Source organism: Dicentrarchus labrax, unplaced genomic scaffold, assembly GCF_905237075.1.
Source record: "Dicentrarchus labrax unplaced genomic scaffold, dlabrax2021, whole genome shotgun sequence".
Classification (NCBI taxonomy): Eukaryota; Metazoa; Chordata; class Actinopteri; family Moronidae; genus Dicentrarchus; species Dicentrarchus labrax.
The window spans coordinates 9,667,684-9,688,006 of NW_026136724.1; the positions used below are offsets into that span (position 1 = coordinate 9,667,684).

A 20,323-nucleotide genomic window follows, 5' to 3' on the forward strand; every position below is an offset into this window, starting at 1 on the left:
CAATACCACACTGTAAAACTACTCCATTACTCATTGGACCCATTACTTACTAGTAACAGTAACAGTGAACCTCAACAAAAAACTTAGTACGATTCCTCCGTTGTAAAAGAGGGATAAAGGGTGAGGAGGGGGAACAGGAGAGGAGGAACAGGGAGGCGTCCATGTTTTGGGGAGAGTTCATATTTGGAGACCTTGTGTTGGGGGCCCATGGTATCAATGGTAACAGGGCCAGCTGGACAGAGGTACAATTTCCAAGGTATGCAGCAGTGTGTTTTGTCTGACTGCATGAAACTGTCAGTGGAGAGAATGATAGAAAAGGGAGTGGAGGGAAATTATTAAATATAGGTCTTTATGTTTCTTCTTCTTCTTCTTCTTCTTCTTCTTCTTCTTCTGTATGCTGAAATACTGCAACTGGACATTGCATACTGGTGGCTCTCACTGAGCAGTAAACTGGAAAGTATGAAGTCATGTGCACTTAGCACATTGGTGTTTTCCAGCCTGGCCAGTATGTGATGTGAAGGATACCACAGGGATGACTGAGTTTCCAGTGAACACTTGGGAGTTCAGCTCTCTTCACTTGCTCCTATCTCAGATGGACTTTCTTTTTACATATAACGTTCCGCTTACTTTCCACAGAGAGTACTAAACAGTCTGTAAAATGTATTGTGTGGCTAAATAAATAAAATGACCCTGCTGATGTCATGATGATGTCATCAGGGTTGTCTCATATTTGGCTTAAAATCATTAACAGAAAGCCTGCATTACAAAGTGGAGGTGTGGGTATTCAGGTGACAGGCCACTTAAAATGAAAGACACTATTGTTTTCAATTTTGGGAAATGTAGGATTCTTTTTAGGCTTTTTTGGAGCTTGACCCGTACAAGGGACTAAAAGTCAGAATATCACAGCTTCTGCTGCTTTGATTTTTACTTTTTACTTTACTTTAATCTGTCTCTTTGGGGGTCCCCCAACTTTATGAAAGTGCAATAGTAAATTGTTGGAGTACTGCTTTAATGTCACATGACAGTATCATCTAATCTGTACCAGCTTGTTTCAGTTCTTCATTGAATAAAGATTTGTGAAAGATCAGAAAAATGACCATACTGGTTATTTTCTGCCTCTAATCTAAAAGGTCTCTGTTCAGTATTTTGTCACTTCTCAGTTTGAGATTTCATCACCTGTATTTTGGATCAAAATCTTGCTTTGTGTAGCTTCAAAAACATAATACCTTTGGCACAAATTCCTCCAATGCAATCTTCCTCCAATCTGATCTTATTTGTGCAATAACTGCTCAGATTTGGTTGTCAGGACAAATAGTTGAGTGTCAGTCTGTAATGAGGCCAGGGAGAGATGCAGTTCTTTCATTCCTGATTGAAGTGTAAATGGGTGGGGGTTACATATCTAGATTAGATTCCTTGGAGTTATGATCTGGAACAGTGAGCCTGCAGTGGCCAGTGCTGGTGTGGGCGGGAGAGGCGAAGGGAAGTGCCCGGCTTCTATGGCCCTGAATAATGTCTCAGTTCTGTCTGGCTGAACCTCTTCAGGTCAGTTTCTCAGCACATGAATGTAGAGCTTCACTCCTTACTTACGTTGAGGTATATGCGACCATGTATGAGCATTCTCATTCTACGTGGTGTTACTATGTATGAAAGTAGCAGTGGCAGCAGGAGAGCAAATATGTGTGTGTGAATGTGTGTGTGTATACGAGGGAGTGACACAGGAAGCGACCAGGGGCCCACTCTCAGCCGCAAAGTAGTAGTAGTGACTAAAAGGAGTCAGTATAGCAGGAAAGTGGGTTACTGGAGTGTGTATCTGTGTGTGTGTATGTCTGTGTCTACACTGGTGTGTATTTACAACTTGAGAGTACACCATGACAACCCAACAATGTGAAAAAAAATGTGTGAAATGTAGCGTAATATATTTACACCATTTGTGTGACAGTATGATCCTTCCCCCTCGGGGGGCCCACAGTGGAAACTCATCAAGGTCTCTACAATGAGCTAAAAATAAGGACTCATGGTAGAAAACATCATTTGTTAGTGTTCCTGATGACATGAGCTCATCTATAGCCTTTAGGCTTCAGAACCATGTGTCTCATGATGTAACAGGGGGGTCATGGGTTCCCTGCATGCTCCATCTCAGAGATGTGGGAGCACAGAGAGTCATGCCTCTGTAGCAGCTTAATCCCATGTTTTGATCCAACTGCTGAGGCCTCAGGGCTGATTGGCCTCAGCTCGTGACCTGACAGGAAATTACTACAGAAATACAGCCTTTTAATACCAAAGCTATCGATGTGTTATGTAAAAGTAATTTCTCAAGGATCTAAATCAGGTCAGCTTTTGTGATTGAGCTTGAGAGGTTTGTATTATTTGTGCATTAATTGCAGGCTGTAGAAGTGAGTCCGGGTCAAATAAACAAGTTAACAGAAATATTTTTGGAGCTTCTCTTTCCTTTTGCAAGCAAACATAACAAAAGCACATCACGGTGTAGGGTGCAGATAGATTGGAAGTAGTTGACACACTTTTGAGGAAGTCTCAGTGCTCTGTAGCTTCATTGTGCGGCGCCATCTGGTGTTTCACTAAAGCAACCGCTTCTTGCTTTAATGAGGACGTCAGGAAGAGTCACAAAATGTCAGCTCTGAATATGATTCACAGCTCAGCAAGTGATGTGCACTTGTAGCGCCCTCTGCTTGTGATCAATCTTGACTGCAGCTTTAAAGTGCTGCTCCCAGAAATCACACGATTCCATGTAAAAAAATTATTAAAAAGTTTCATATAAAATACTAGAAAGAAAGAAAATCCTGTAGTGTTTCTTGGGTTTTACTGAACAGCAGTGTGATAATTCAGTGGGTGGGACCTGACAGGAGGGCCCCATGTTGAAACCGTAAAACAACAAGGTTATATAAGATGTCTTTTGTCAGGAGACAGACTCAACCTCTAAATATTCAAAACATGTACTATAACAATATGTACTGAATGTATAGCCTCCCTCTCAACAGTGCAGCACCAGCTTAATTTAACTCAAAGCAGCCTGTGATGGTAGATAGTGGTAGACAGAAATACTCTCTGGATAAAGAAAATAAATAAATAAATAAATAAATCTAAATAAAGCAGAGAGAACATAGACTTTATTTTTGGGAATGCACCAAACTTTTATTGTCAAGAAATCCACAAATGCTGGGTGATCAAATTTAAATCCACCATTCCTTTAGATATGTGTTAAGGTTAGTTGACAGATAATCTCACAACAACTGCAGACCCAACCTTGACTAGGAAATGGCTCCATCTGGAGGTACTAAGTAAGAATGGGATATACAACGTAAAAAAATATGAAATGGAAAGAATTACTTTTTTAGAATTACAAAAAGATACATTTATAGACTTGTGGTTTATGTGTCTCTACTATCTAACTTAGTTTAAGGATTAAGACAATTGAGGTATGGGGGGGGGGCATGTAAGAAAGACAGAAGAAAAAAAGATGTCATAAATAACATAATGACACTATAGTATCCATTTGTTTTCTAATTGTATATAGCTATTAAAATAAGTGATAAGACATATTAGGAGGATTAGTAAAAGCAGACAGTTTATTATTATTATTATTATTATTATTATTATTATTATTATTATGTTATGTTAAGCATTTGTATGTCTATCCATGTGCAAGATTCATTTAATCTTGAAATAATGAATGCAGTTTCTTGTTTCTTTTACTGTCATTTTATTTCATCATCATTACGTCTTTTTCCGTTTATGAGACTTTTGTTTCCAACCTTGTTGCTTTCTAAAAAAGTAAAGATTAGAGAAGTTCAAAAATGACTAAAAATGTGCATAGCAGATTCCTCATAAATCATCTCACGTCCCTTAAGATTTATCTTGGGACCCTCTGGAGGGGCCCCACCCCTAGGTTGGGAACCACTGTACTGTGCTACTACTCTTTCTGGATTATGAAGATGTTTAATTCCTTATTACATGCATGTTCTATATTCTGAAGTAGGTTTTTGAATTGTATTTTTACACTGTTGTACTGTATTTAAGTAAAGGACGTCAGTACTTCTTCCACTAATGTACCACTGTGTAACTGCGATCATATTCTCCATCATTAACTAACCAAAGAAGCTGCCAATTAAAAAAAAAAAAAAGATGAAAACATTTTTGGGCTGAATCTTCATATTCCTCCCATCATAAATCTTAACACATTAAAAACCCTTCCAGCTGTGTTGCTGTGGATCCATACAGTGGGTCTCACAGCAAGTTTGGCCCCGAGGGCAGCAGTAATAAAGCAAACATGTGCCACTGATTTTCTGTGCTGGCACTGACCAGCTGAACAGCTGAGCGCTGATAGTAACAACGTTAATGTCAATGCAGTTAAATCCATGAATGCTGCTCTCAAAAGCAAAACTGTACTTGACTGCTCTGTTTGTTTGTCTTGACAGCTCTACTCAGTTGCTATAATGTCCACACCTCTGTGCATGCACATATCATCCCCAGGTTATGTCACATTCCTGGGAACATGTTGAGACAGGACACTCACCTGAGCCAAAAGGAGCAAATAATCACATGCACTCTCTTTTTATTCTGCAACGGAGGAATGTCATGTTTCCACTTCAGTTGCAGGATGACATGATTTCTGGGAAGTTCTGCCAACATTTCGAGGAGAGAAACAGTTTTGGAGCTTGTGAAACTGAAGCTGTTTCCCTCCTATCCTTCTGATAAAGCTGAGGAGGAACAAGGTTTTTGTCCCACAGTGTTGATCACACCTGTATCCTCTTCTCAAATCTCCCATCCACAGCTCCACTTTCATATTTCCTGCCATACGCCTTTCACTGTTGTCTTTTCTCTTTTATTTGACGCCGTACTGCCAGTTTCACCCTCTTTCCACCCCATCTCTCTCTCTCTTTCTGTGTCATTGTATGTCGATTAACCAGTCATGGCAGTGACATGTGGAATTTTTCATTACCTCGCCCCGGGGGCACCATGCTGCCTGTGCCTGTGTATCTGTGCTGCTTTTTTTTCTCCCCACTCCTGCCTTCTCTTTCTCTCTCACTGTCACACACACACACACACACACACACACACACACTCATTCTCTCTCTCATTCTCTCTGTAGTATTATCAGCCGTAGGGGAGCTGTGGTTTGTTGTTTGTTGTCCAGCCAGCTGTATGGAGCAGTAGTAGCTGTCAGTGACTGATCTCCTCTCCATGGCCTGTCGTCCCTCCTGCTCTGGCTCCTACACCGTGGTCATCATCCCCCTCAGGACCAGCCTCTACAGCCTGGACGCTCTTCGCTTCTACCTATGGGTGAGGAAGGGGGGCGGTGTGTGTGTGTGTGTGTGTGTGTGTGTGTGTGTGTGTGTGTGTGAGTAGGGGTTGTAGAGAGTGGGTTTTGATCCTAATCAGTTATATCTCCCTATGTCTTTGTTGTGTGTGAATGTAAGTGTGTTTCTCCTGAGTAAGTGATTCTTATCGCACGTGTTTTTTTTGCCAGTTCAGTATACGTAGTGTACGATACAGCCCTGTTGTGTTATGTAAGTTTCAAAGCTAAACATACATTTTCTGTTCAAAGATTAAGCTGTCACTTCCAAAATGTGACTTATTACTCAAAGTTAAGCATTTACTGCTTCTCAGGTCTGTGTTAGGTGTCACCACTTTGGCACATTTGGCCAAGGTACATTTACATAAATGTGTGGAATTAATGATTTAAATGTCTGTTTTGACTCACTTTGTAGAAGAAGATAAAGTCAATCAATTTGAAGTGATACAAACTTAACACATAAACTGAAAAGAAAACCAGGTTTAGGCTCATTTTTCACACATATATAACAGATAAGACATACAAACCCCTATCTAACATATAAAACTTACTTAAAGCACGCCATAGATAAGATATTTTATTACTTCTTCTATTACAGAAGGGGCGTGAAAGCTCTATGACGACAGCAATGCATATTTGTAGTTGGATTGTGAAAATACTGAGATAATTGTTCCAAGTCTCTGCAATGCACCACTCCCCACAAACAAATTTACCAGACACCAAAAAAAAAGAAGAAAGACAGTCTCATATATTGATTAATTATTCAGAGTTTTGATATTTTATTGATCTAGTTACAGTGTTAAATGACATTTTCTGTCACTTTTATCTCCCAAAATGAAGGTCTAAAGTCTGTTTCAAAGCCTTCTCCACACTGCCAGGAATAAGATTATTATAATAAAATTATGTATTCCTCATTTATTTCATTTTATTACCCTTAAAGTAATCAAATTTAAATATATTGGGTCTAAAATGACTGTAATCAGCCTTTAAAACGTGTGAAAACAAAATGTGTAAACCCCCAAATTCTCATTTCCTGATGACTAGACTGATCTTGATTGGCCAAATTACAGCATGTGTATTTTTTGAGGCAACTGAATTGTTATTATTAATGCAACAGGAGTTTGCTTTTCATACTGGACATTTAACCAAAATGCTTGTAGAGCCCCTGTGCTTTCAGTCAGTTTTTCCATCTTAGCTCTGTGTCTGAGTGTTGTTTTGGAGGCTCCAGTCATCCCAGTGACACATTCCCACATGTCAAGTCTGACCCTCACAGCTTCCTGTTAAAGGCTCAATATAACCAGTTTCCCACTTACTGTAAATCGATGATTATAAAAGGAGTTGTCAAACAGTTACTGACCAAAAAGAAATTCTTTCTGTAACGTTATGCAAGACACATTAGATAAAAAAGTTTTTTGCACGTTTTGAAAACTTGATTGATCAAACGCAGCTAAAACGAATTAATTACACACATTAGTGATACAATAGTGTCACAAGCTTCTAATGTCCTGCTGATCCATTTCATTGTTAATTGCCCTAAAAATTACAGAGTGACTGATGTCCTGACCTCATGATACCAAAGGTGGATCACTGCCACCATATATTATGATTCCCCGGTTGTTGTAGCACTGTTAGCTCTGTTTCAGTCCATTTAAAGTGCATGTAATCCAACTGAGTGTAGACAATAGAACTAAAGGCCTCCTGCTGCTCTGTAGATTGGCTCTGCTCGTATAAACAAAGCCTTGGGGCCTCTGGAAGACAACAGACAGCGCTGTGCCGATCAGGCTGCTTTACATCAGGCTGCAGACCGGGTGTTTGGTGGTCAGCCCCATGGTATCACACACACATACAAACATAGACAGTTAAAATGTGACTGGAAATGAAAAATCGAAACCCCTCTGCCACTATCCTGTCACAAACTTGTTCTGAGATGATGTCCATGGAGGAGAATGTCAGTTTAGGCTGTAAGACACAACTTTAAATTCAACATTTTAGTCCTGTATGTGAACCTGAACGAGCTGTTGTTCCTCCCATCTCAGATTAAGCGCCTGAAGGATCTAGAGAAGGAGAAGGACGCTCTGTGCTCTGGTCTGGAGATCCTGGAGAAGACTCGTCTCTGGTACCTCCAGCGGCTGGAGGAGAACAGAGCCAGGCAGGACAACATCGAGGCCAAAAGCGGGGTCAGCTGCAGCCAGGAAGGTGCAGCAGAGGTACAAGGCAGGGCCCTGTTGACTTTACTGACCATGACTCAATGTAGGATGCATTGAACGCAAACTCGTTTTCTAGCTAGGTGTGCCATTTATACATCCATACACCCACATCTGAGCTCCTTTTCCAAGTAATTGTATAACTCAAAGGGATGTAGGTGAGACAGGTAGAGAAATACAGAGCTGTTAAAAAGCCTAAATGTGGAAGATTTAACAGGTCATGTGCTCATGGCCCGCGCAGGATAAAAGACTATTCCCTGTCTGTATCTCTACAGGCTCGGTCTTGCCTCCTCAGGTCTCGGATCCAGCGGGTGAACGGCTCTCTGGGCTCTGTGATGAGCGAGCCCAACGTCACCAGCAGTAGCAACCGTTCTCTGCCAGAAGCAGTGGCAGACAGCGAACTCCGGTGGCACAACACAGTACTGACTCATGTAAGAGGACAGAAAATAGTTGTGTGTAAATTGTTTTTTTTTTTTTCAGTTTACATATTCAACTTAAAAATGCTACAAACACATTTTAAAAAAAAGTTTATTTCATATCTTTTCTTTTGACATACTTTTATTGGAATTAGTGTTTTTCTCCTTTAACAGATCTTTTCAAACTGAGGATGCGTTTGTTTAAATTTTCCTTTGTTCTTGCCTCGATTAGTCTCTTTATGTCTGTATGATATGGCCATGGTAATTTTCTTTTGTTTTTTCCCTTTGACAGGAGGTGAGTCATAAGAATGAGCGGATCTCCATGTTAGAGCTGGAAAAAGGAGCTCTCCTCAAACAGCTTGATGAACTGCAGGCCCATAGATTGCACAAACACACACACCTACAGGCAGACACATGAGCTGCACTGCAAACTTACACTTCATTGCATGTGACACAGTTGCAAACTTTTAACCACTTGTAAATATGTATTTAAATTAATAAATTACAGTAAACGATGCATAATTTGCTCCTGTGTGTTCAACAGAAAAACAAGTTTTGCTGAAGCATTGCATAACCTGACTGACATGTTACGTTGCTGTATTAATGAGTCAGTCACTGGCTATATTATAACCAAGCCCAGCTGTTATCATGCACTGTGAAATAACTTCTCATTAGCAACATTAACTGTTAATATTAGCTTTTCACTAAGACAATGAATCCTAATGTTGTTATGATTATGACACCAACAGCAAAACCGATTAAGAAAATGACAGGACTTTTATATGATTCATTCCTATTATGTTGTCAGCTTTACTGTTGACTGTGTGAAAGAGGTGCAGGGGTGGACAAAATAACAGTAACATCCTACAATATAACACAATATGCATGGTGGAGTACATTTACTGAAGGACAATTTTGAGGTGTACTTGTCTTGAGTATGCTACTTTATAATTATTTTCTTTCAAATTAAAGTTTATAAAATCTGATTATATCTCTATATTAAATCAAGCAGAACATTAAAGTGTTGCTCACATGTTGATGCATCAACAATAATGATCCAATAATACAATATATTAAGGGAATCAAGGAAATGTATTCATTATACAACCTTGTGTTGTATAACAAATGCCAGTTTCCAGTTCATATATAACACTAATGGGGACCATTCTGTAGAGTACTTGTACTTTTGATACTTCAAGTACATTTTTGTTGCCAATGTTATAGTGTGGTAGAGCCCTTATTTGGTGTTTCGTATAATTTGCCCACAAATTCAAAGTAAACAGCACTGAACAACACTTAAATCAACATGCTACAGGTTATATTGGTATTGTATAGCATCTACTGGCAATACTGAGTTCCAGAATTTACATATTTATTTTTATACTTATAATTCGAATTCCAAATGTATATGTAAATGTAAATTAGATTTCAGCAGCAAAGAGACTTCAACTTCAGCTGAAGTGCACCAGTAGTTTCCTGCGTCATCGTGTGTCCTGTTACTCGCAGTTGTTCCGTTTCCGTCCCTGAATGTGGGCTCTCTGTCTCGACACGTTGCAGCAACCTCTCTCGGTGGTCCCGCGCTGATCTAACTTCAACTGATAAACTTTATCTAGCTGAGTCATTGTGCGTGGTTGCAGGAATTCTCTCTCCTGCATGCACGACTCTGTAGCCTTTCAGACAGAGGACAACATTAGCAGGCTTAATATAGAACTCCAATCCCTTGCACATAGAAGATATCTGTTTTCCCACGCCCCAACAGATGCTCTCTTATCATATTAATGTATTTTTCTTTCCCAATCCAAAGGACTGAATATGTAATAGTCACATATTTAGTTTAAAACCAACCTCAACTCCACTTTACCTGATTATTCTTCTTTTTCCCTTCCTCTTGTTTTCATTTTAATGCTTTGTATCCATAATCTTGTTTGCTATGCTCATCCCCATAAGGTTATTGTCTACAAGCATCTGTTTAGTCCAAGGCCTATGGTGGCCCTGTGTTTGAAGCTTGCAGTCATCACGAGAGAAGGTAAATAGGTTTGATAGAAGACAGGATGCAGTACAAGGGCATTCTGTTTTGTCTGTTTGTTTAAGAAAACAAGGTTTTGTGCAGATTTTTGTGGCACAAAATGAATAAAGATTACCACATGTGACCTTATTCCAGAAATAAACTGAAATGATCCTGATAAAGTTATAAACGTTTCTTGTGTATTAAATCTCCTGTATTAAATCTTCTGTACAAAATCTTCTGTATTAAATCTCATTCATGCATCCGCAACAACTCCTCCAGTAAAGTAGAGCAATGCCTGCCAGGAATCTGTGCTGGGATCAGATTAGAATCAGCCTGTGTGCATCAGGAAAGAAAACATCCATCGTTGGCAGAGGCTTTCCTTTAAGTAGCTTCATGTTCTCTATCTTCAGAGTGCCACTGAACCATCAAGCCCAGGGTACCAGCACTTGGCTAATTATTGGGTCTAATTCACACACCGCACACACCTTTTGTTATGGGTGTGTCATGCCTTTGTGGCTGTCAGTGCTATTCCTCCATACCAGCATGGTTCACTTGAGCTGCACTCTGCTGGTCTCTCCAAAACCATTTACTTGTATACAATATCATGTTTTCTTTTTTTTTCTCCCGTTTGTGGTATTACTGAGTATCAGAAATTTGTGAGGTGTTTCCGTGCAGGCGGTGGTAGCGGAGGTGGGAAGTATAAACACACAAATAGGGTACACTTCCTGAGAACCCTGAGATAGGACAGTGAGTAGGTGGTCTTTGAAAAGCACTCAGGTACCTGAAAACAAAGAGAGAGACTTTCTTTAGACTGGACACTTGATCTGTTCGTTTGACGTGTTGTTTCTGAGCTTTAGGGACCAGTTCAGCCTGTATTACTGTAATAATGTTCACTTCCATTGGCCATAACTAAAACAAGACAAGCATATCAGTTTCAGACAGAATAAGCCGCGTCCAGAGAAGACATTTTGATATGCTGGGGTGTACCTTGTGGGGGTCCCAGTTTGGTGTCAGATGCTGCCAAGTTTAACACATTCATTTGAACAATACTGTGTTAAAAACACAAATGAAATTAATAATCTGTTATGGCCACATTTTAGATTGTGTAAGTGAAGTTCAAAGAAAAAAGTTTGGAGATATTTGGAGAAAGGTCTGAACACTTGGAAATAGAAAAAATATTCATTTCTAATGCCACCTTTAGATATTTCTATTTAAGGCAGTACTAATGTGCCACAATAATGTAGTGTCATTTTAGTTCAAATATCTTCATTTGGGCGCTTTTCCAAGCTTCCATTAATAAATGTGATTGTTAGCAAACAAGTATATATTTCTGACTCCCATTAAAGTCTCTATGCCGCCCTTTGCCACCCCATGAATATTTCTCTAGATCTGATCCCCTGTTGATGTGCAGTGGTAGAAGAAGTACTCTCTTGTTAAAACAATACCACAAAAGTGCAAAAATATTACTAATAATACAAAAGAAAAAATACTCATAATGCAGAATAACCTATTTTATAATAATGTATGCTATATCACTGGATTATTATCAGTAACCCATTAATGTGTAAGCAGCACTAATGTTGCAGGTGGTAAAAGTGGAGCTAATTCATAATACTTTATACACTGCTTGGTACATTAATCCTAATAATACAACACACTTAGTGGATTTATATTTTGCATTATTATTTATTATTATTTAAATTTTTAGGTTAAAAAGATTCTAGATTAAGCCACTAATTTCAAGTGCCACTAAGGTAGTTTTGCAAGTCAGAGAAACAGATTAATAACTTTATATATATTTATTTTGTTTTCACAGTACAAATAAAAATTACAAAATTAAGTCATTCTCACTTAAAATTACTAAAGCTACCTAATCAAGAATGTTTTTGTAACTAACAAAATGTCATTAGTTTTATTTAAAAATGTGGATGTAATCAGTTTCAGCTATTTTTTTTTTTTTTGTTAAATTAACTTTTCTGGTTTTAAGTATAGCCAACACGTACTGAAGCACTGTACGTGAGTGACTGTGGGCTACTTAGTTACATTCCACCACTGCTGATAATTCACAGCTGGGATTGATAACCTCATTAAATGGCTGCATTTCATTTAGGTGGATTTAATTAATGTTATTACCTGCACCCCTGATCCTCTCTTTGTGACAATTAAACCATGCAGAGAAAAGGTTCAAACATGTTGCATCATCTTGTGCTCTATTACAGCATGTTTTCTGAATTTACAGCTACAGGACAACATCATAATGTGTGTGTGTGTGTGTTTGTGTGCACATTAGAAAATAAATAAGTTGGTGTCATAAGGCACATAAACATTTAATACATGTATCAGGTCTAAGAAAATAGAACACAAGCTAAAGGGGTGAGCTTTGTTTAATTTTTTAATACAAAAAACTTCTGACTGCTGATCAGCCTTCCTACTGTTAGATCCCATTCTTGAGAACTTTGGAAATTATTCTGTTCATTAAATTAGAAATTATTAGGATTAGGTTGTCAAGTGCACAACAATTTAATATAAAATACACACACAAAAAAAAACAATCTCCCAGGTGGTGAATTCATCGAGAAGGGCTCAACTTGTCAATTGTCCCACAAGGTAGTCACCATTCTTTCATTTTTGGATATATTCACATCTACATCATGACCAAGACTTCTTTGTTACTCATGAATATCAGTATCACTTACTCAGAAGTTAATAATATATCATGACTTGGTTCACTGATTTAAATATTTTTTTCTCCATTTTTAAGCATTCTGTGTTTTCAATGTTACACCCAGTAATAAAAGCTACCTCGTTGATAAAGCCATAAGGCACACAATCAATATATCATCCAAAAATATTATATGCAACAAAATAATCTAACTTTAAAGTTAAGTTAAACTTTCTTTTCCAATAACTTTACTATGTGTTTGTGCTCGCTCTCTATAATAAAGTGTATGCTCAATGTACAGACTGAATAAAATCAGACACTGTGTCAATTAGGCATGTTTTACTTTTTACACTTAAACAAATGTACAGTGATGGTGAGCGCTAGTAAACATTTCCCCCACTGTCGCTGAGGCCAGTTTTGGATTCTCCATCACTGCTGCACTGTCCTCTGCGGCAGCGGCGCACGGTTACGCGCGTCTCCAAGTGACACCTCCATCCCGGACACGTTTAAGTCCAGCAGGCTCTGCAGGTGTTTGATATAGTCAATAGCCGCCCGCAGTGTCTCCACCTTGCTGAGCCGTTTGTCCTCCAGCTCCTGCGGCAGATGCTCTCTGAGCCGCGCGTAACCCTCGTTTACGCAGCGCACACGATGCCGCTCCCTTTCGTTCCTTTTCCGGATGAACGCGGGCTCGAAGGAGAAATCACACACCCCGAGGGGTCCGTGGAAGTTGAAATAGGAGAATCGTCTGTAGGGTAACCTCTGGCCGTGCACAGGGTCGAGATATGCTGCGTCAAGGTGGAAGGGAAGTCCGAGTCGAAGCGCGTCCTTGTAGTGCGCTCCACTGTTATCCACGGAGAGGCCGTGGAGAGCCAGTGGAGGGACATATGAGATGTGCTCCATTAATGCCTTTCTATGAATAAAAAAAAAAAAGTAGATCTTAGATTAAACAGCAGGGAAATGTAATTCATTTGCACCATATATGACCTAGAATCGATGCAGCTCACCCTGTTAGAGTCTTCTCACGATCATCTCGTGTGTTGAGCAAGACTTTCCTTCTAAATCTCGCCACTTTGTGATTAAAGATCTAGACTCTGATCTTTAAAAAGCAGACCCTTCTTGTTCGGGACTTTGTCAGTATGTGTGACTACTTGTTTGTTGGGGTTTTGAGGTTGAAGGTATGGTGGGTGTGATCCGGGGCGGAGATGCAGCCACGACTTTCTCATCAAGATAAAAACTTGTTTACATCTCTTTTTTTTTTCTTCCTTCCGTCGACACTGTGAAGCAGTTCTCATAATGAACAATACCATGAGCCAGACTTCAAGGTCTTATAATAACTGACTTGATTGATTCTAATGAATCATTTATTCATTCAAACGAAAGAAGGGCAGCTGCATGCGGTGAAAGCGGGCCTAAAGTTGTGATGCGATTCTGGTGATCAGTTCCAAGCCATGGTTAAGATTAAAATAGTTTGATGATGTGACTCAGATTTAAAATATAACTACTACACCTGTGCAATAAAAAACATACAGCACCCTAGTCATCATGTAGATCATGTTTTCTTCCACAACGGGCCTCCATATATTTTATTTTATCTATGGGGAAACCCAATATCCAAACAATTAGCTGAATGTTTGGGGTTTTGGCTGCTTTTTAGACACAGTAAGCAATATTAACATACAGGGGGCCAAATTCTCATTTGTCGGGCTGGTGTTATTTTTAATAAGGAGAAAAATGCTTATTCAGTAGTTATCTTTAGGGTGAGAGGTATAGGCCTACTATATTATTAGAAATAACTATTATGTTTGAAAATAATTGTGGTTCAGTTGTAATAATTATAGTTTAATAGATGGTAAGACCTAAGTCAGCAAGTCAAAACACCCCCATCTTGACAACTTCCACTGGCCAGCCTGGAGACTGTAGGCCGGGGCTTATTTTACTCAACATTTACTCAGTTCCAAACTAATTGATACAATGTCAAATAACCATCAAAAATCTCTACATCAGACCCCAGCCTCAGGGGACAGAAGAGCTGAGTGGATAAGGTTTATTTTTGATGGCAATGTGTGTGTGTGACATTGGCCTATGGACTCCTAGTGTCTCTAGATTGAAATGTAGTGGAAAAAAGCTTCATCGCCTGAAAACGGTTGTGCTACCAAACATATGAGCAAGTCTGATTCAGTTCTTCAAACAGCATATTATATGACTTTTTGTTATTTTCAAATTACCTTAAGTGAGTAAGGATATTCATTCATCTTTAAAACGTGTTTAATACCTTTGTTATATATAAAATGTTCATCAGGTGTTAAACATGCTTCTGTGCATAGATGAGTTAACCTTAAAATATTTTGTTTAATTTATAATGTAGAAATATATAGAGATATATGCAGATTATTCAAAATGCATGTTTATTGTTAATTGACATCTCACCATGTAGTACAGGTGTATAGTTAAAAACTGGTGCAGTCAGTTTACCATTAAATCTTGTTAATGTTGTTGTTGTTGTTGTTAATGAAATGTTTTATATTCTGCTTTTTTTATTGTGGTTTGAATGGTTCATTTTATTCGAAACATTCTGTGTTTTTTTTTGTCAATGAAAGTGTATGTAGGCTAACTCGAGTGTACAGAGCTGGCCCTGCTTCGTTGCGGTACAGCCAAAAAAAGAGTATCCCATTGGGTATATCAAGAAGGTAATGGTCGTAATGGTTACCAGTTAACTGTATGAACTTATTATGGATGTGTCAGGTGTTGGCAGTAGTGAATACATTTAGAATGGAATCAGAGAATGGACTATTTAAATGAACTTTCTAGAATGTAAGTCACTTTTAGTAGAATAAGTTCATCTCACCAGTAGACCACAAACACATTTTCAGAGAGATACAACTCAAGAAAGCTTGGAAAGATACATACCTCTTGATTATTTCATTGTCAACTTCTTCTTCTACCTTCAGTGAACACAAAAGCTGTTTGGTAAGTACCTAAACAGCGAGCTTTGTACCTAATATTTGACAGCAACAGATAAATCCCTGAAAGTTAAGGCCAACTTGGATATATTCTTGACTCTCAGCTAACACGCATAGCTAACTTTAACTAAATATTGTCTCTAAAGCTTGTTGTTATACCACAGTATCATTCAGCTTGAGTTAAGAAGCTCAGCATTGTAAATGTTTTAATGCAGTAACACTTGTGGCCCACTGGTGCAGTGATGGGAGAAATATTCTGACCCTTATAATAGAAGTAGTAATAGCGCAGTGTGAAAATCCTACATGTAAATTAGTAAACTAAAAGTGAAAAAGTATTATCAAATGAACTTTATACAGGATTTAAAACCAACTTCTTATCAATGCATGTGACAGCAGTCCAGCAACCCCCAGACAGACTAAAAGCAGACAGCGCACAATCTCAGTCACAAAAATGGATGTTGGTGCAGAGATTGATTGCTTTATAGATGAGCTGGAGTGCGCCCGGCTGGTCGCAATCACTGAGAGAGCAGCAAATGATTTTGAAAACCAATTGAACTCTCCACCTCCTCCTCAGCCAGACATTCAGTTTGGAGAATCTAATGTGTCTCTCTCCCTCGGAAAAGATCTTCACATCATGGCCTCTCCCACCATGTACAACGAGCCACAGTGTGATGTCCCGCAGCCAAGTCCCCTGCACAGTCAGGCAGGTGTTTACAACCAGGGACAGGTAAGATATGAAGTATAGATTAGGAGTAGGTATCTATATAGCAATACCTATATTGATACAGAAATGTGTCAATGGTGGGTGCTTTATGCCAAAAGAAGGCAAGAAAAAAGGCTCATTTAAATGTAAAATCACTTTGGTCTCCCTTCACGTGTTGAATGTAATGAATTATACAACACGGCAGTGAGGCTCTGCTGATTGATAAACTTATTAACTGTCAGTTAACCTTCCCTCTCTCTCTCTCCACAGTACCTGCCCAATCAGTGGCCAGTAGAGGACGTCCCCACAGCAGCAGCCAGCAGTTACCCTGCTGCTGCTCTTACACACACAGTAAGACCCTGGTTAACCACACACACTGAACATCTTCACTGTTTGGTTGCAGCAGACAGCAGGTTTATTAGCATTGCTGTAGAAGGATGTCAATGCTGTCTTGCAGTTCCAGTTCAAAACTTCAATAGAAAAATGGCACATTTTAGAACTATTTATTAGGCTGTATATGTCAGGGTACAGTACACCTTAAAATGAGTAAATCAGTAACACAGTTTGTTTGATCGCCTGTTCTATGTGTGTTTTTCTCCAGTATAACAATGTCCCAATGGTGACGGTCCCCCAAGACCGCAACCGGAACCAGAACCAGAACCTGCACGTTGTGGGAATGCTGTAAGTAACACACACAAATGCTAAGAAAAACACCAGTAAACACATATATTGAGCTCCTGTTCGTATCATCCACACACATTCTTTCTTCTGTCTAATGTATGTATCTGTCGCTCTTTATCTGTGTAGGAATAGACAGTTGGTGTATGAAGTTCCAGGAGGAGGTTTCATTCCTCCTCTATATGCAGCTCCCCAACTCAATGCCTACAATTCAAAGTAAGTTTGCTCTGGATAGTTCTGGTCAAAATGTTTCTCTTTTCTGTGACTGGCCCAAGCTCTTACTCTGGTTTTGTCTCTTAGGACAAGAAAGCGTCAAGAGCAGCAGGAGGACGACCAGTCTTATGTGAAGAAGCCGCCAAATGCCTTCATGCTCTTCATGAAGGAGCAGAGAGAGAAGGTGGAAGTGGAAATAGTTGGCAAAGGGAGTGCGGCCATTAACGCAGTCCTGGGACAGAGGGTATGTGCGTTGGATCTGTATGTTTGACATACTCACTGTCACAAACTAGATCAAAGTTTGTTTTACATTTTAGATCGTTCAAGGTGATCTTCGCATCGTTACAGGGATTTATGGTTTTCCTTTATTGTCTCCTGACCAGAAAACAAACCAAACCTTTAAAGGATTTTGTCACATTTTATGACCCAAATTGTAGTTTGCTTAAGTGAAATGAAAACTGTGTGTTGCCGCTGACTGACAGTGTTGTCATCTGTCCACAGTGGAAGTCACTATCAGTGGAGGGGCAGGCCCAATACTACGAGCAGGCCCAACAAGCAAGGCTGCTGCACACCCAGCGACATCCTGACTGGCGCAACAGTGACAACTATGTATGTACACCCTGCTCACACACAGCTCATACATGTTTACATCTCTACACCAGAGCTGATGAAACAGTCACTGCAAAGAGTTTTTTAGCAGCTGATATCGGATGGAAAGTGTAATGTGTTTTGTTTTTGTGTAGGGCAAAAAGAGGAAGAGGAACAGGCAGACGAGAAAGGCTCCCACCGAGGCAGAAGGTAGGATAACATTTTTAATTTCACAGTGTGTGAGAAGACATGTGACCACACTTCATCATATTTGACTAGCTCAAAGTTAGTTCAACATTTTGTAGTGTCTTCAAAACTGAAAAACTTAATTGTGTATTTTTACAAAAGAAGACAGAAGTTGTGACTTTTTCCAATTAAATGTCATTTGATTCATTATTAATATTAAAATGTTGTTTAATGCAGGCTTGAGGCTAAAGTTTAAGAAGACTGATGGTATTTTTGTTTGTTTGTGTCACAGCGTCAGCATCGAAACCTGTAGACGAAACTCAGCTGGCCAAGAGGCTAGTGCACACAGCAGTGATGGAGGCTCCTCGCACCCAGACAGCTGTGATGGAGCCACGTCACCAGCGGATTGTCCAGGTGCAGCTGCTGAACACACAGATAGTGACTTTGCCTGTGTGTGGTGTGTGTCACCTTCCACAGGTGTACAACATCCTGCCTGGATGCTCCAAGAGCACAGCAAGAAACACGCTCCACCCAGTTTGTGGACATCACAGGACAGTTGCCACCCAATAATGGAGCAACTTGAGTCCCCGTCCCTACAATGCACAGCTTCAACTGCCACCCTCTCCACACATATCTGCACTATAATATTTATATATTATACTTAAAAACCAGTGAGGGCTGGCCCCTTGATGATGTCAAGTAACATTTTAAAATGTTAAAAATGATAAAAGATTAAAACACACAAAAAAGAAAACTAATAAAAAATATGATAATTAAAACAACTATATAAAAGCACTTTTCATTCAAGATCTAAAACCATTCAAGTAGAAGAAGTGCAAACAGAGGTTGAATAATTTTCGCTCATGGATTTAAATTCACCAAGGGATAAAAGAGTATTGGTCTTTAGATTGCTTTGTAAAGTATTCTCTGTAGTAGGAGGATAAAAATTAAAAGCAAATCTTCCAAGCTTGGTACGAACTGGAAGAACTTGCAGTGAAAGCCAGTCATTAGACGGTGTCTGATAAGGTCCAGAGGACCATTCTAGCATGGAAGAGATGCAGGCTGGCAATTAAGAGCCTTATAGATAAACAAATACAAATGACTATCACATCTCTTAGCCAGAGACGTTTTTAAAAAAAGGGTGCAGTGGTGAGTGTTATCGCTAGTAATAAACGTGAGGGCAGAATGATGAACAGCATCCAAAGTTATCCATAAGAGACAGAAAAACAGCTTCAACAAACCTTTTCTGACAAAACGTATTTTTAAATTTTAAAAATGTTTTATTGTGGTTTGATGACTGATGATTTGATTTCTGGTATTTGAGTCTATATTTCCTCTATCTGCACTACCAATTTAACTCATTGTTTTTATATCCTTTGTGTCTATTGATCTGTGTGTGAAACTGCTGCATAATTAATACTTTTACCTTTGGTCAAATATATTTTGATGCTTATACTTTTGTTTTGAATACATAACTTCTACTTGTAACAGAGTATTTCTACACTGTGGTATTGCTACTAAGTTATTACTACTATTGATATGGCTGTGTATGTCTGTCTCTCTGTCTGTTGTCTCTCTATTTTTGTTGCTCAGTAATCTTCTTTATATTAGGGTACATATTATTAGAAAAAAGAGATGAAATGTCATATGAACTTTTCACTCACTTCTACACTGCTGAAAAAGAGCTAAATCTGGTCTGCTCTGTCTATTTTAAGACTATATCCATAATGGAAATGAATTTAGATATAACACAATGCATAGGAAGCACAGGAGTACAGATGATACTGACGTCATATAGCAGCGTCTGCTCTATTTCCAGTAAAAGCTCAAACGAAGCAGTAGTAACCTTTATTCCAAACTACTCAGCCTCATTGAAAGGGGGGAGCAATAACAGCCAGCTGTTCATGCCTAGCTTAACATCTGTATGCAAAAATAATCACTAACTCTTTTCAAGTTCACTTCCTAATTGCTTCCTAAATTTTATTTTCACACTTTCACACTGAAAAAGGGATTCATGCTCTTCTAATCACAGACACTGTTAAGCTGTAATCTACATCTCCATCTATAATAATTAAAAACCCAGATATAAAAAATAGCCCCACGTGGGGCACATGAGCCCCCAGGTTGAATGGTTTGTCATCAGTTGCTACCAGCAACACCCAAACAATCAACAACAATCAAGTTAGTTTGATTTGAAATCTATTGATTTGCTTTTTAACTTTATATTGCTCGATGTCAGGTAACTTAAGCAATTTTCTGTTATATTGATCATTTGTTTCTTTCCTTTTGAGTTACCATAGTTGTTGGGGGCGGTTCCTTCCTGGTGGAGCAAAAGTCGTGGCTAAAGGGTGAAAACTCAAATCCTGGAGGCAGCTTATTACGCTAAAATTCCTT

At 39.0% G+C, this 20,323-nt stretch overlaps 2 protein-coding genes across 3 annotated transcripts; one reads left to right on the plus strand and one right to left on the minus strand.

Moving 5' to 3' along the window:
• The first annotated feature begins 4,521 nt into the window (after nucleotides 1-4,521).
• On the plus strand, nucleotides 4,522-10,172 carry sapcd1 (suppressor APC domain containing 1). Its single transcript, XM_051391905.1, has 4 exons — nucleotides 4,522-5,298; nucleotides 7,348-7,518; nucleotides 7,791-7,946; nucleotides 8,224-10,172. The coding sequence occupies exons 1-4, from the start codon at nucleotides 5,200-5,202 to the stop codon at nucleotides 8,347-8,349; spliced, it is 552 nt and encodes a 183-aa protein (XP_051247865.1). The 5' UTR covers nucleotides 4,522-5,199; the 3' UTR covers nucleotides 8,350-10,172.
• A 2,133-nt stretch (nucleotides 10,173-12,305) lies between these two features.
• LOC127358652 (achaete-scute homolog 4) lies at nucleotides 12,306-13,740 on the minus strand. Of its 2 annotated transcripts, none has more exons than XM_051391907.1 (2): nucleotides 13,606-13,740; nucleotides 12,306-13,511 (listed from the first exon to the last, which is right to left on the minus strand). In XM_051391907.1, the coding sequence occupies exon 2, from the start codon at nucleotides 13,499-13,501 to the stop codon at nucleotides 13,031-13,033; it is 471 nt and encodes a 156-aa protein (XP_051247867.1). In that variant the 5' UTR covers nucleotides 13,502-13,511; nucleotides 13,606-13,740; the 3' UTR covers nucleotides 12,306-13,030. The 2 variants fall into 2 exon arrangements, with proteins under 2 accessions (XP_051247867.1, XP_051247868.1); XM_051391908.1 differs by having other exon boundaries at nucleotides 12,306-13,507; nucleotides 13,606-13,725.
• Nucleotides 13,741-20,323: the final 6,583 nt, after the last annotated feature.

Excerpts from the sequence above, each read along its gene's own strand:
- LOC127358652 (XM_051391907.1), bottom strand. The coding sequence starts at position 13,501 with ATGGAGCACATCTCATATGTCCCTCCACTGGCTCTCCACGGCCTCTCC.
- sapcd1 (XM_051391905.1), top strand. The coding sequence starts at position 5,200 with ATGGCCTGTCGTCCCTCCTGCTCTGGCTCCTACACCGTGGTCATCATC. Across the intron at positions 5,299-7,347 it reads CTCTTCGCTTCTACCTATGG|ATTAAGCGCCTGAAGGATCT; the intron begins GTGAGGAAGGGG and ends CTCCCATCTCAG. Across the intron at positions 7,519-7,790 it reads GCCAGGAAGGTGCAGCAGAG|GCTCGGTCTTGCCTCCTCAG; the intron begins GTACAAGGCAGG and ends GTATCTCTACAG.